Here is a 17,242-nt window from a genome sequence, read left to right on the forward strand (position 1 = left end):
GACCATTAAGGAAGGACATTAAAATCAACTGTAAAGGGTTGGATTGTTGTGGATCAGGTCAACTGTCTAGATGCAATTTGGTTGTGTCCATCCACCCACCAGACAGATTGAATTAATACTCAGAGGTATTTAAAAGCTATTCAAATAGATCTAAATAATTTTAAAATGTAAAATGTACTCAAATGACCTCGGGAGGTGGAGCAAAGTTAAGCTGGTGCTAAACGGCGACTCCTTTACTTGCATCTTCGGAAACAGCTCTATTTCCATCTTTATTATCTTTATTTTTCCCTTTCAGGGTTCTTTTGAAGATCCTGACCCGAATTTCGGTTCTTTGCAGGAATGGGACCTGTTCTCGGGGTTTCAGGACTGTCCGTTGTTCGGCATGCCAAGGGTTCAGCCCGAGAGTCCGGCTCGAATTCAGAAGCCTAAGATCTCGGGGCTCTGGAGACGGGCGAAACGAGGGTCAGTGTCACGGCAGGAGACCCGTGTGTTGTCGGGGGAGTTGGGATATCTGCTGTGGGCCCGAAGACCCCGGATCTTTGCAATCTTCAGGCACAGTGTTCGAGAAAAGCAACGTAATGGACTTCTAACATTGTAAACCAGCGAGTTGTTTGTTATGTCTCCCTGCTCGCTGGGGAGAAAACGGAGACACCTTCTTCTCCCTTATTAGGGAAAGAGAACTGCAGTATGTCGAATGCCAGGTGTAATGCGAAGTCTTTGGGGTAACTGCAAGTCTGTGTCTTTGCTATTGCTTTGCTCACACTGAGTGCTCGGTGGTGGTACTGATGCTTTTTTTTTGCCGTTGGGGGGAGGGGGATTGTTGCTCGCTGCCGCTTATGCGTGGGAGGGAGAGGAGCTGGGGGGGGGAGGACTTTGGAGTTCTTATGTTTACCTGTCATTCATTCTTTGGGGCACTTCTCTGTTTTTGTGGATGTTTGCGAAGAAAAAGCATTTCAGGATGTATATTGTATACATTTCTCTGACATTAAATTGGACCTTTGGACAATAAAATAAACTCAATATCCTTGGAAAACACTGACAATAATTTAAGTAAAATAAGTAATTCACCTGCATTTGCTTTCTCTCACAAGGCAAAGGCCCCTTCATATTAATGGGATTGCTAGGGATTGCCATTTTTACACCAGTCCTCACTGTGATTCAGCCAAGGGCCAGATGTGAAGTACATCCGGTCTCTGCAAAGAGGAAGTCATTGCTCTGCCATGAGACTCAGTGTGGTGGTGAAGCTGACCAGAAACTTACAGCCCCAGAACTTTAGTGCAGTTCCCTCACCTCACGTAAACAATCCATTCTCCTTCCCTAAGAACATCAAAAGCTGGTCATGTTCAATTGGACTTGAAGCTATTCAGTAAATGATCCATGCAGCAAGAACTCTTAAACAATATTAAGTGGGAAGTAACGTTCCCTTTGTACACGTCAGTCAATCAACAACAGAGGCCTAACCACATAGCATTAATATTTAATGGCATGATGATCACAGAGTTCCCCTCCATGGTCACCCTTGACAGAAACACAGTTTGACCCATTATTTAAGTATTGATGCTTCAATCTAAGCTGAAGCAACTTCGTTGCTGACAAACCCTTCAAATTCCCCCCCACCCCCCACCATCTTCAGTATGTGGCTGATGGCTGGTAGTTACCATCAGAAACATTGGTTATTAGTCATCATGACTTGGCACAATGTCCCTCTGCTCTAGATGTTGTCTGAATAGAGACATTTTTACTTGAATTAAAAACTTCAATTATTGTTGAGAATGAGGAGGCTACAGAAAAATATTGATTAATTGTACAGGTGGGCAGAAAAGTGGCAGATAGAATTTAAGCCTGAAAAATGTGACGTGATTCACGTTGGAAATATTAATAAGGCTACCACAATGAACAATACAACCCTACAAAATTGATAGGGTTGTTAGAATACGTATGGTGTGTTGGCCTTCATTAGTCGGGGGATTAAGTTCAAGAACCATGAGGTAATGTTGCAGCTCTCTAAAACCCTGGTTAAACCACACTTGGAGAATTTTGTTCAGTTCTGGTCACCTCATTATAAGAAGGATGTGAAAGCTTTGGAGAGGATGCAGTGGAGATTTTTTAGGATGTTGTCTGGATTAGAGAACACGCTTCATGAAGGTAGGTTGAGCGAGCTAGGGCTTTTCTCTTTGGAGTGAAGGAGGTGACTTGGTAGAGGAATGCAGGATGATAAGATTGAGCCAGAGATATTTTCCCAGTGCAGAAATAACTAATTCAAAGGGGCATAATTTTAAAGTGATTGGAGGAAAGAATGTTGGGGGGGTGGTGGTGAAGGGAGGGTGTCTAGGTCAGATTTTACTCAGAGAGTGGTGAGTATGTGGAACACCCTGCCAGTGGTGGTGGTGGAGGCAAATACATTAAGGACATTTAAGAAATTCCTAGATAGGCGCATAGATGAGTGGAAAATGGAGGGCTATGGAGGAGGAAAGAGTTAGATTGATCTTAGAGTAGGTTACTAGGTCAGCACAGCACAGTGGATTGAAAGGCCTGTACTGTGCTGTAAAGTTCTATGTTCTAACTACTGACACATCCAGTATCCTTGAAGGTGATAGCACGTGTAGATAAGGAAGTTATAAAGGTACAGTATATAGAGTATTTCCTTGTGTTAGTCAGGGCATAGAATTGATGAGTGGAAAGCTTGCATTATAACTATATTAAACAGTAGTTCAGCATGTGGAGTACTGCATGTAGTTTCTGGTAAGATTTTTCAGAAAGCATGGCATTTGACTGAAAAGACAGCAAGGAGTTTCAAGTGGACATTGCATGGGTCTTGAACATTTCAACTCAGAGGAGAAGCTGGGTAAAATGCTTGTTTTCCTTAGAACGGAAAAGGCTGAGGGTGGATCTGATTGATATAGACTAAGTTTGAGAGACCTAGGTTAGGTAAAGAGTGAGGTGTCTAAAAATAGAGGGCATAGGTTAAGGGTCTGAGAGTTAAGGAGAAACTGAAAAAGATTTCTCCACCCTGCAGTGGTTGAAGTCTGATATGCACTGCTACAGGATGCGGTAGAGGTAGGCACTATCATTACTTTTAAATATTGAAATAAGTCGTTAGAATGCCATGGCACAGAAGGCCGTGGCTGAGTGCTGGTTTGAAGGGAACTTTTCCACACTGTACGACTCCGTCACCCCATTTAAACCTCACAATGAGGCAATCCAGATGAGCAGCAAATCCTCACTATTGAGACAAACCGAAGTCTACTTGAACCCAATTGAAAACAAGTAGCAGCTTTGCTGGCAATGGCTGTATTGTGACATTTCTCTTTGGTTAACGTAATCAAGGTTGCCATTTCAACTTGGGCAAAGGTCTGTATTTTGTATGAGGCTGTTCAACTGTACATAAAAGCTCTCCACAACACCACTTGAAAATAAGCAGCAATGTTTGTCTGATACTTTGGGTATTATTCTTCCCCCAGTCAAGACCACCAGATCCATCAGCCACTGAATGAAAGAGGATTTGGGGGCCTAGCTGTAATGCTTGTCTGATTAACAAATAAATACAACACTTTGAAAGTACTTATTTGGCTGAAATATTTTGGGAAATGTAAAGAAAAGCATGGCACATCTATATGAATGTCTTTGCTGTTACTTTTGGAATGAATTTTCTGGAATAATTTGGTCTTCTGCAATACAGGGAGTAATCTTGAATTCCACTGTTTTCTAATACACTACCGAATGCCATTATTTGATATATGGTCCTGATGTCTTGGACTGAGGCTTGTATTCAGGGAAATAATTTTAGAAAATGTCTGTTATGTGCAATGGAACGAAGTATATTCTATGAACATTGATGATGATACTAATTATCTGCTTTCTTTTTCTGAATGTATTTAGTTGACAGAATGCAGAAGGTACTCTGCTCCATAATCAAATCAGACTTCAATCTACATTCTTTTGATGTGTTATTCAGATACAGGGAATGCACATGCAGCCACGCATTTTCCTTTTTTTAATAAGCCTAATCCTATTGTCGTGTATCAGGCTTCTTCTTCTAATCGGAATTATCTGGGTCATGATATCCCCCAGGGTCATTACCAATGCAGTTTCAGAATCTGCCTCTTCTCTATTTATCTTCTTTGATCATTCATTGCATTAACTTCTTCTATTGCTCCCTTCCTTTTCACTCATTTGCTTCTTCTTGCTCAGTCATCGCCAGTGCTGGTTGCACAGACATTTCCTCCAACTAAATATAGGGAAGATTCATAAACTCTTTACAGAGTTAAACAATGAGTTAGTGATGAGTCTAGGCAACCTGCTCAGTCTTACTCCTTTCCATGTAACCCTGCAAGCTATTGTTCCTCAGATGCCCTCTGAAAGCCTTCACTGACTGTTTCTACCACCTTCAGTTCCAAATGCTAACCACTCCCTATGCATTTTTTCCTCACATTCCCCACATCTTTTTCTCATCATCTTCTTCCATATCATCACCTGTTCCTTGAACCACCTGCTTTTGAGAATATTTTCTCTCATTTTACTCCTTCTAAACCCACAGTTATCTTGTAAATCTCTATCAAATCTCCTCTCAATCTTCTCTGTTACAACAGAGACACCCCCCCCCCCGCCATCAGTTCTCTAAATAAAACTTGCAGCTGAGATCACTCATTATGGAATCAATTCATTAAATCTGTTCCATATCTCCTCAAAGAGTTTTATAGTCTTCTCAAAGAGTGATAATCTGATTTGAATTCATTAACCCAGTTATGGCTTAACTGGTATATTATAAATAGTCAACTTATACTTCATGCGTTTGTACTTGATGCCTTTACTTACAAATCAAAGGGTCTCATATGCATTGCTAACTCTTCTCCCAATACATCAGCCACTTTTAAGAACTTATATATGTTTAAATCTAGGTCTCAGTGACCCTGTGCATCTTCTAAATCAGTTTTATTTAGTCTATGTTCTTTCTCCTTATTCTTCCTGCCAAAGTGAAGTATTTCATGATTGTCTATATTAAGTTTCATCTGCCACTCAACAACTCAAGCTGCCAGCCTCTCTGCATTTTCTTGCAGTCTACCACTAATGTCTTCACTGTTTATCATACCTCCAAACTTGATTTCATCAACCCGTTTTGAAATTTAATCCTGCACATTGAACTCACTGGAAGAGATCCTTAAAGTACACTGCCAACCTCCTTCCTGAACAAAATCCTTTACCATGATTATTTTCTTTTTTTTGAGTTTCTTTTTGCCCGTGACACCATTGGCTCCATTATTCCACAGTCCTCAATTTTTCAAACTAGTCTCTTATGGAGTACTTGTTCAAATGCCTTCTGGAAATCCAGTTGGTAACATCTAGCATATGTTGTTTGCTAATAGCTCAGCAAAAAAAATTCATTTGGATTATTTGAATCCCTTTTGCTTTTGACACATTCCTGTGACTCCACTTTATTAACTCAAACTTCTCAAGCAACCTCTTAATCTTTCCTTGATTGGAAAGACCATGGGGAGCTTTTCAATTTACACATCCATCTCCCTCAGAACCTAGAACATAACTATTTGAATTATGGTCCACCTTTCTAATACTTCCCTACACTCTCACCTCATGAGATGTATATAAATTTTGATGGAAATCCCAACTGGATTTGGCAGTTATCTCCTGCTTGTTTTGGACTTCATCAGATAAGCTATGATATATAGAAGTATGAGATGATTTGGAGGTTAGAGACTAGTGCAAATGATTTCTCATTCTGCCACTACACTCCCCACCATGCCCTAAGTACTGGTTTACTTAGCAGTGAGGTCAAATCCTCAATAACTCAGCAATGGACTGTTGTAATAAGAACCTAGAACCCACTGATTTTGATGGGGACATTTCTCCCACAGGAAAAGTGAAGGTAGGTGGTTCATTTATTTAACTTTATTTTAATGTTTTTGACATTGGCCATCATTTTAAGGAGTTTTTTAATTGTAATTTTTTTACTGTTGAAATCTATTCAACATATAGTAAACTTGTTTGTGATTTTCCAAGATCAAAAGCAAAATCTCAAATAGCAAACAAACACAAGTGCCTACAGTGCTCAAAGTCAAGGTTACTGTCACTCTCAAAAACCTTTGCCACTGATCCACAGAAGGACGTCTCTGCTGATAAATGATGTACATGATACGTTGCTCACTGATGATTTTGAGTCATTGTGAATTTATATTCACATCTGGACAAGACATTTGGCTGCACTGCAGTTCTCGCATAAGTAGGAATTTGTGAAGGGCCCTACACCCTGGTAACTTCCACCATAAGTGCACTTTGCATAAGGCAGCATTATTCTTCTGCTTCTCTGGGAAGTCTTCCCTTCTATCATTGTTACATATACTCATTCCATGCCAATGCCCCCCAGTAGCCACAAACTTGCTGACTATACTGTGGTCTGAGCCTTTAACAACTACTTCCTAAGATCAAGAAACCATCGGCGACGTACAAGATTTTACCCTTAACACACAACTTTGCCTGAAACAGAGTAGCATACAAAAATTGTACTGGCACTGTTGATTCAAATTTATGATTTTTAAATAGCTTTTTGAAAACAGTGTAAGGGAGATTATTAATGTTCTTTTTTAAACTAGAAAATTGCACTATGAATTTCTACGCCAGTGAAAAATTATCTCAAAAGAAGTGCAAAGTGCACATTAACTGACACAGTAGATTTGATTTCCTACTTCTCGCCAAAGTACTTCCAGCAAAATACCAAATACAAAATGAATTATATACAGAAAATGAAAGAAACTCATTATATCAGTAAATTTTCTGTTCTCCAGCTGCTTGTTTTCTCTATTTTGTGTCTTTTCAAACATCACTTATTCCTATGCTTCATTAGAAAAGATATTTATATGGTAACAAAAGAAAATAATATTTAGTTGAACACACCATTACTCTTCTCATGACGGGAAAGTATTCATACTCATATTAAAATAAACAGCTATAAAGTTTTTCCTTGGTAGATACTTACCCTGATGACTTCAGGACAGGCGTAATGGGGTGAGCTGAAAAAATAAGAAACCAAAACAGTCAGTTTACCATACGGTAAAACTAAAGGTAATTTAATATTTCATATTAGGTGTTGAGCACTTTTCACTGAGAGGAAATATTCCCTTCAAAAATGCACATCATGCATAGGTTTGAAGATTAATGCATTTGGAAATGGATGTCACAAAAAGATGGAAAAAATAGAATTTAGCACAAACTCTTACTAATAATGTTTAACTAACACATCTTCCATTAGGCAGAATATACTGCTGTTTTAGGTCTTATAGAATAAATGCCTGAAAGTCCTCTTAGCTCTCACTGGTGCCTTGTGTTGAGAATTAGACTAATTTCTTTCAGGTTCCTTCCCTAACAAGAGATCAGCAGATGCTGGAATTCTAGAGGACCACACACAAAATGCTTGAGGAACTCAGCAGATCAGGCAGCATCTGTGGAACAGAATAAACAGTTGACACTTTGGGCCGAGATGCTTCATTGGGACTCATGATGAAGCATCTTGATGAAATGTCTCAGCCCAGAGTGTTGACTGTTTATTCGTTTTCATTGGAATTGCCTGTGTTGCGTTCCCCCAGAGCAACACAGAAAAATTACTGGAGGAACTAAGCAGGTCAGGCAGCAACTGTGGAATGGGATAAAGGTTTTGGGCTGAGACAATTCTTCAAGACTGGAAAAGAAGGGGTAAAATGCTGGAATAAAAAGTGGGGGGAGGGGAAGTTCCTCTAGCATTTTGTGTGCTTCACTCCTTTTCCAACATACAGTATTCGTTGATCAATATGGTCTTTCGGCTGCACTTCTGACATGGTCTGTCACTCTGTCTTTGGCCCTTTCCTGGCATACAGCTGAGTTACAACTGTGGAACTTTGCCTAGTTCTGCATTTTAAAAGACAAATGTGTCTGTAATTGAGAAATATTCTATTGATTTGCATTACATTCTATTTTTGGATACACTCCAACATTGGAAGAAAGAATTTTTCTTGGTACCGTTTTCCAAAACAACATATAAAATACCTTGCAGATAGCATTTTCTCCCTTCTACACCGTTTGGTCTTGTAAGTTAACTCACAAATAGAAATGATCAACAAAGATAGCAATAAGTCAAAGGCAGCATGATGCACTAATGCTGGCTAATAAAAATGGTCCAGAAGCATAGACTCAGATGTTCGCTAATGGATTGGCTTCCCCACCTCATTTTGCTATTGCGGTGATAGATGTAAAGTGTTCCCTCAGCGCAAAAGAAATAACTAATGTACTTTTCAGCACGAAGGCCTGGAGTTAATTGGAGAACAAGCAGATGGTCAGTTAAGTGCTAATTACAAATTGCCTTCCCAATATACACTTAACAGCATATAATTGCTATTGAAAATCATTATGGTCGCAACAATTGAAAGTGTATTTAACTGTACATTATTACTTTAAATTAGTAAGTTAGCCATCCATTAAAACAGGTGCATATATTCAGCAGATACTACATCTGAGTTCATTTCATATTACTGACATCAGATTGGTATACTTTGTCAGAAGATGTACAAATGAAACTGAAATTATTCTGTACTATTTTCTTCAATAGACTTAAATTAATGATCTGAAGATATAATAAATTCATTTTCACATTCATTACTACCAGATGGTAAGGCACCAAACATCAGCATCTTTCATGCCAGTTATTGGCTTGGATTTTGCAGTCAACAGCAAGCTGTCCACAGTCACCGCTGATCCCTGGAATAAATTAAAACTACCTTATTCACATGAAAAGAAGATAGCTAGATACTCTTTGTTGTGATAGGGCTTTCCATGTGGTGGCAGCTGAAAAAAATTAGTCCACAAAACTGCGGAGAAAAGTTTTAGAGTTGGCTAGATAGCTCCCCTTGGCTGAGCTGGCTGCCAAAGTATTAGATACTTCTGTTGATTAAATTTAATCAAAATGAACATATTTAGAAATAATCTAATTAGCTAGGAAAATTGATATATATATATTACTGACTTTAGGAATTTATTAAATTAAAATGCTTAAAACCCACCATTCAAAAATGAATAAAAATACAAAGACTTAACTTAGATCCTCATAAATGCTGAACCCATGTTTTTAATTAAGGAATGTACCTATATTTATAAATTATTTAAACAATGTTACTTTATCAAATATTTAATCATATTCTTTATGTTTCTGATTATTAAGGGTCTTTGATAGTATCAGATTATTCTTGGATTGATACATGCCAGAGAGATTCTGGTTAGTCATAGTAATGTAGGCCCCACATTTCCATGAATGAGCAAACTGAAACCAGGAGAGAAGAATGGGAATAGCTTTGTTATTTCATTCACTAAATTCAACAACCTGAGAAGCTGACCTGGAATCCAAGCAGGCACTTTGGACCCACTATAGATCAGGGGTATATGTTAGTTGAAGGATGCACCATTATTTCGTCACCACTTCTTTTCCCATCTCCTTTTCAACATGGTGAGTCCAAGCTGTGCAACATTTCCCAATATTTTTTTTTCCCTTGAATGACTCCATTTAAACACTGTAATATTTCTGGCCAAAAGTTATGTCATCACCATGCATGGAATATATTATAAACATATATTACAATACCTGTTTTTGTTATGATTGTATTTAATCAAAATAAATGAATTTAAAACCATTTGCTGAATAGGCAAATTTTTATCGTAGGTAGTCCCTCAGGATTGAGATCGACCTGCTTCTGTTCCTGTTTTGTGGGTTTTGAGAAGGCTGATCAGGTTACCATAGTAACTGTAGATTCTAACACAGCTGGGCAGAAGGCAGCTGACAGGTAGGTGAGTGGGTAGTTTGTAATATGGTACATTCCTCTGCCTCTTACACAGGGCTCCTTTGTGCTCTTGAGGTTCTCAACAAATTTCCAAATGTTACTTCTCTAATAGTCATGTCGCATGAGGTTCCCAGAAGTCTTTAGAGAAGCTTTCAGCACATTCTTGACCCTTGCTCTCTATCTGCCTGGAAATTCCCTCCCACAACACAGCTTAGTACAAGGTGTTTGTATTGGGATCGCAAGAAAATGGCTAAGACAATCACTCGCTGTTAGACTCCCTTTATGCACCGACTCTGACACCTCTGTATACAGTCCACACCAATTCCATCTCCTCCGCCAGTAAGCAACCCGCTGATGGGGTAGACTTGAAGTTCTTAATATTCATCAGTATCTTCCAATCATTAAAATAAGACATTTAAGAAAAGACAATAGCACCTCTGATTGAGGCCGATGCGACCTGAGCACACTGTCATCTTACCGGTTACACAACATAAAGTGGAATAGATTCAAATATGTTATGTTAGAAATTGAATTATAACATTTCCCTCCACCAACAGCTCTGACCTTTACGGTAAAAATTTATGAATACAAAATCGATCCTCCAAAATGAATAAAATGCTACCCAATTAACTAATTAATACCAAATTAAACAAGCACTGCATGCAAGTTTGAGGCAATTCTTCAAAGTCTCCTTCATAATTCTGTGCTTGAAAGTACTACTAAGAAGTCTAGATCTCCCTATCACATCTTGATGCACCTCACTTTCACACAGCTGCAATGTCTCAATATTCTGTCAGCACATTGGAAACTTTCTATGGGAATAATTAGAGGAAGGCACCAGTGCCATAGCTGAATGTAGTTCCAAGTTGAAAAAGGAGGCCTACCACTGCCTGTCCTGTATTCCTATTATTCAATGAAGAACTCTCTTGAACAGACAAGGGAGTAGAAGTTTTGCACAATAGTAGGTACACATTGTACTCTGCTTCTACAGTTCAATTCCGCAGAAGTCAAAGGAACTGTTTGAAGAATGGAATCTATTGCTTAGCCGCAGAAAACTGAACAAATTTCTATCCAGCTGCACAGCTGTATCTTTTCTCTACAGCTTTTGAACATGAAAATTGATTATCTGAATTTTCATTATCAATGAATGATGAGAACATTCACTTTTAAATCCAATCATCATTTATTATGATAAATTGCTTCATGCTTTGAGCAATTAACGCAGCTACCTTTCCAGAAGTTTGGTTAACAGAAAAAAGATGTTCAAATAGATTGAACTATTCAGGCATTTAGCATATTGTTAAATATTCATTTAATTATTAACGTTCCAAAGAACAGCAGTGTAATTTTATTGCATCCCAAAATTATCATATCACAGCAAATTCTTCACCCATTTACTGGGGGCAAGTCATGATGTATGGATACTTCAACTAAATTTTACCAGGTGCCATTAATCTAAAAGTGCATCTCTGAAGTGTCAACACAAACAGAAAAATCATTTTTAAAATCATATTGCCTAAAATGTGCATTATCTATTAGTGTTTTACTTGTTTTTTCATTTCCTCTTTGCTGCAGGAAATATTTTATGTTTGTGTGCTGGGAGCAAACAGTTGAGTGAGCAATACTGGACTTTGAATTCTTCCGAAATTGTTACGAGTTGAAATCCCATGGTTTGGTATAACAAAAAAAAACTAAAGTCAAATTTTGAGAAAAATGGAATGTTCAGGTTCTGCTTATCAGACGGTTCAGAAATAGTCCGATAAACCTGCCTTTGTTGACTCGATTTCTCTGTTGCACATACAGTATTATATATGGACGTGCATTTATAAACCACTCCATGCACCTTAAACTGCACATTAATTCTGAACAGGTGAAGTTTGGAACCGGTGATGCTGGCTAAAGCATGGTTCAGTCAGTAAATTCTTCATGCAGTCTATCAATAATCCATTTTCATGTATATCATTCATGAACTGATTGTAGAGTGTGAAGGATCAATCAGATCAAAGGAGTTGTGGCAAAGGTAAAGGGTGTGAGGGCAAGATGGCTGAGAGCTCTCTTACTCCTAGCACAGAAGGAGCCAACCAGAGATAAACTACAAGAAGGCAAAAGCTGGGACACACGAATGCAAGAAGTTGGAGAGGAAGAAAGGAGTCACACATACCACAGAGCAATGGGAAAAAAGTGGTAAATATACAACAAATAAAACTTTCTGCCTTTTGGAGCCTTCAGTAACATAAGGCAAAATAAGTCAAATTTGAATCCCAATTTGTTTTGGGTATATGGATTTCAGCCTTATGACAGTTAAAGAAGTTTAATTAGCTACAGTATTCGTGTCCACATGAAGTTTGGGGGTGGGGAAAAAGATGAGGAAAGAAAATTTATCAGCTAGGTTTCAAAGAAAGATTGCTGTTCTGACATTTCCAATTGCAAATATTTGTCATAGAGTTATCCAACACAGAAATAGGCCCTTTGGAGCACCTCTTCTGCACTGACCATTCTCTACTCATTTCTATCAATGCTACATTAATCAGATTCTTTGTTCTCAGAATCAAAATCATAGCAGCAGTACAGTGTAAAGACATAAAAGTTACTACACATTACAAACTAAATACAGTGCAGAATAAAAGGAATATTGAGGAAGTGTTCATGGACCCATTCAGAAACTGGACGGAGGGGAAGAAGATGTTCCTAAATTGTAGTGTGGATTTTCATCTCCTGTACCTCCTCCTTGATGGTAGTAACAGGAAGAGGGGTTGCCCCCGATACCGAAGGCCCTTAGTGATTGTGCTTTCTTGAGGCACTGCCACTGACCCCTGACCCCTGAATGTTCTCCAGAAGTCCACAATCAATTCTTTGGGTTTGCTAACACTGTTGTTGCAACACTGCTCAATGTTTTTAGGATATGGAAGGAATCAGAAAAACCCAGGGAGTACTCAAACTGTGGTATATTGCACTTGTGTTAATATTAAATAGGTATGATTTTTACAGGAACTCAACAAAGCTGACAGCAGCAAAGTAACAAGAGTCACATCGCAACATCTTCTGGTAAAATGGCAGCAAGTTTGGTCACAGCAGCCTCTCTGTGTCCAACAAATAGCGCAAATGTTTGTCTTAAATGCTTTCTTGTGTTTGCAAGACCCTGTTTGACATTGGTAATAGAAATTACTGAAAGTCGGGTTCATTGATTCATTGGTGAGACCTACTGTGGGGGGAGTGACGTGGCCTTGGTTGTTGTGTGGACTAGTCTTGGCATTGCCTGTCACAGACACCCAGGAGAGGAGGTGCTGGAAGCCGTGTGGGTGGGAACAGAGGCTCAGTGGGCAGCTGAAATCTCTGCTGTGTCGCAGGCTGGCTCCTTGCAGGCCGGCTCTCCTGTCAGTGCTGCTCTCCAGTGTTCGCTCCCCGGGAGACAAGCTGGATTGCCTTCATCTGAAGCTGACCCAGTGCCAGATGAGGAACTATGTGCTCGTTCTTGTAGAAGTGTGGCTCCAGGACAATATCTGATGTAACATCAATCTTTAGGCAAAGCCACACAGGGACTTGTGCTAATATTGTTTTGTGACTGTATGTGCTTTCATAACTATATGTGCTGTGCGTGACGGTATGTACTGTGTTTTGGAGAAATTGTTTTGTTTAGCTGTATACATGAATATAGCTGAACGACAAACTTGAACTTTAAGTTACCACTAATATCAAAAAAGTAGAGTTTAATTTTGCCGATAATGTATTTTTCTAGCAGCAAGAGGGATTATTAAGAAAAATAACTAAAAAATCAGCAGATAGTTTTGTCACTATGCTATGTGTAAAGACAATGAGCTCACAGAATTAAAGAAGGGAATTGCAATGATTCAAGTTCTTAAATTATCATGGCTCCATCTGTCTAAGTAGGCAATGGATGCGCCCATTCTGGGGCGCAGACCTGGGCGATAAATATGGAGTTCCTGGGCTGCCCAGACATCAAGATCCCCCTCTCAGCCTCGAGTATGTGGTCCAAAGGAATGCGAAGCAGTACATTTGGCATCAGCTTGGCTGCAGGAGCTGCCAGGAAGTGATGTGATACGTCATCCAACCGCCTTAGGGGCTCCACTCGGGATTTGTGTAGGGTTTACTCCTTAGCCTTCTCTTCTCCCGAAGATACCCACAAGGCAGTGGGATCCGTCACCCTGGAGAGGGGCCCATACCGGGAACTGTCAGCCAGAGCCAGCTGAGCCCGGGACTGGTGTAAGGCAGGGTCGTCACGCCCTGTAGTAGTGACATATGGAGCCACTACCCACTCAATTATAAAGCAACGAAAAAAAAATGGTAGCTTTGTTACGCAAACACGAGGAAATCTGCAGATGCTGGAAATCCAAGCAACACACATCAAAGTTGCTGGTGAACACAGCAGGCCAGGCAGGATCTCTAGGAAGAGGTACAGTCGACGTTTCAGGCCGTAGCTTTGTTAATTCTGTCTGAGAAATTGATATGAGTAGAGAAGGAGGAAATGGCTGAATGTGTTTGTTCAAACGAGGACAAAGCACATCCAAAGCAAGTGATCAAGCCTTGAAAACACTGTGGACCATGTGTTGAAACTGGGTTTGTCTGTATACGTTAAACACTTTACCAAGTGTGGTATGAAGGAGTCCGAATAACACTGAAATACAGGAGAATCAGACAGTAAAATATTGATCCTGTGGAATGATCCTGGCACAAATAAAGACAGGGGCAGTGGATGCAGCCCCAGAACAACACATCAGGAGTCCTTCAGGGTAAAGTACTCCTCAGAAAATAATCTTGTCTTCATGCAGTAAGACCTGAGCAATTTTCAGCCTTGAGCTTAAATGACAAGAATATACATGCTACTGAAGAGTACTTTCCAGGTGCCTGAATGAGTACAGTTTCAGAAATAGAGAAAAATGCAATGCAGCACCCGTCCATCATCCTAAACTTTCATCCTTCCATGGCTGGCATACTGTGATTGTAGTGTGTCCATCCACAAAAACACACAACGCCAACTTAGAAAAATGTATTCGGCCTCGCCTCCATATCTCACGAAGCTTAGCCACTGCAAGAACAGCTGTATCATTGCTGGGGCAAGATTCTACAACATACAACTGGCACCTTTGCCTCACAAATTGAAGCTGCTCAGAAATAGCTTCTCTATCACTTCTCAAGGGTAATTGGACAAGGGGACTGAATTTAAAATTTTAAAGGGAAATAAGGGTATCCGTCATGGTGGCCACAATTCTGTTATTTGACCAGGGCATTTGATACAGTAGTTGTACATTTGCTGAGTTGGCACATACTATCAAGACATGGCTGAACCTTCAAGTACTTATGAACACTAAGACTACTGCATGATAGCATGTCAGCTATAACAATCAGTAATAGTGGGACTGAATCAGAACTCTTCACTGTTAGGACAGTATCATTGTGCTCACCCTATTTACCATCTTTATTGCTGCCATCCTTCACCTCATTGGTGAAGACCTGCCATAGAGAAACCCAATCATGTCCAGAAAGGCTTTTCAACCTCAACTGGTTCAGGCCAAGAACAAGGTCAGCACCATCACTATCATAGAGCTTCTGTATGCAAATGATACAGTATTGGCCTTGAAAATGTAGAGCAGTTTCCCTACCTTGATAGCAATCTCTCCTCAAAAGTAGACGTTGACTCAGAGGTCAATCGGCACCTGAGCAGTGCTAGTGGAGCCCATGCAAGATTAAGGAAAAGGGTCTTTGAAGAATGCAACCTACAGGTCCAAACAAAGCTGTTGGTCTATACAGCAGTCACTCTTCTACCATTACAGCATGGAGCAGTCATGGAACACCTACAGTATACACCTGAAATCCCTGGAACAATACCACCGAAGAACCTTATGAAAGATTTTGAGGATCGGCTGGAAGAACAAATGCACTAATGCCAGCATACAGGATGAGGCCAACATGAACAGCACCTCCACCACAGCAAAGCAATACCAGCTCCGATGGATAGGTCATGGCATCCGGATGCTGAACTCACGTTGAAGGAAGGTCAGGGAGCCCCTGGTGGGCAGAGGAAAGACTTCAAAGTTAACATCGGAATCAGCCTGAAAACATTTAATGTTACATCTAAAAACTGGGAAGACACTGCACTCAATAGGTACACCTGGAGGAAGTGTTCGAGAGTGAGCTGTGCTACCTGACAGTTGCCTCCACTGTGCCACAGAAAAAATGCAGGGGTGCAAAAGGAGAGAATGAACAACTGGCAGGTGTGTTTACAGACATTTTTAATCTCTCCCTCTCCCAGTGTAGAGTGCCCTCCTGCTTCAAAACATCCACCATTGTCCCTGTACCTAAAAAGATCAAGGTAACATGTCTGAATGACTGGCGTCCTGTCGCACTCACCTCAAAAATAAGCAAATGCTTTGAGAGGCTGGTCAAGGACTACATCTGCAGCTTGCTACCACCCACACTGAACCCCTACAATTCACCGACCGACACAACTGATCGACAGGTGACACAACAGCCACAGTTCTACACACCATCCTTACGCATCTGGAGAAGAAGGATGCTTATGTGAGAAAGCTGTTCTTGGACTATAGTTCAGCATTCAACACCATAATTCCCTCCAGGCTCAACAAGAAGCTCAGAGACCTCGGCCTTCACCCTGCCTTGTGTAGCTGGATCCTGGACTTCCTGTCAGATCGCCGGCAGTGGTAAGAGTGGGCTCCCTCACCTCTGCCCCTCTGACCCTCAACACAGGTGCCCCTCAGGGCTGTGTACTAAGCCCCCTCCTTTACTCTCTGTATACCCATGACAGTCTCACCCCCCATAGCTCCAATCTGCTAATTAAAATTTGCTGACGACACCACACTGATTGGCCTAATCTCAAATAATATTGAGAAAGCCTACGGAGAAGAAGTCATCATCCTGACACAGTGGTGTCAAGAAACCAACCTCTCCCTCAATGTCGCAAAAACAAAGGAGCTGGTTGTGGACTACAGGAGGAATGGAGCCAAGCTAGCCCCTATTGACATCAATGGATCTGGCATTGAGGGGGTGAACAGCTTTAAGTTCCTTGGCATAAACATCACCGAAGATCTCATGTGGTCTATACGTACTGGCTGTGTGGTGAAAAATGCATAACAGTGCCTCTTTCACCTCAGACGGTTGAAGAAGTTTAGTATGGCCCCCAAGTTCTAAGAACTTTCTATAGGGGCACAATTGAGAGCATCCTGACTGGCTGCATCACTGCCTGGTATGGGAACTGTACTTCCCTCAGTCGCAGGACTCTGCAGAGAGTGGTGCGGACAGCCCAGTTTATCGGTAGATGTGAACTTCCAACTATTCAGGTCATTTACAAAGACAGGTGTGTAAATAGGGCCTGAAGGATCATTGGAGACATGAGTCACCCCAACCACAAACTGTTCCAGCTGCTACCATCCGGGAAACGGTACCGCAGCATAAAA

The 17,242-nt window shown here is 40.5% G+C and overlaps 1 protein-coding gene across 1 annotated transcript in view; it reads right to left on the reverse strand.

Moving 5' to 3' along the window:
* LOC134354260 (serine/threonine-protein kinase BRSK2-like) overlaps positions 1–17,242 on the reverse strand; it is a 1,028,846-nt gene that overhangs the window by 192,025 nt on the left and 819,579 nt on the right. The window contains 1 exon segment of the mRNA XM_063063164.1: positions 6,989–7,022. Within this exon segment, the coding sequence (XP_062919234.1) occupies positions 6,989–7,022 (34 nt within the window).

Source organism: Mobula hypostoma, chromosome 11, assembly GCF_963921235.1.
Source record: "Mobula hypostoma chromosome 11, sMobHyp1.1, whole genome shotgun sequence".
NCBI classification, from domain to species: Eukaryota; Metazoa; Chordata; class Chondrichthyes; order Myliobatiformes; family Myliobatidae; genus Mobula; species Mobula hypostoma.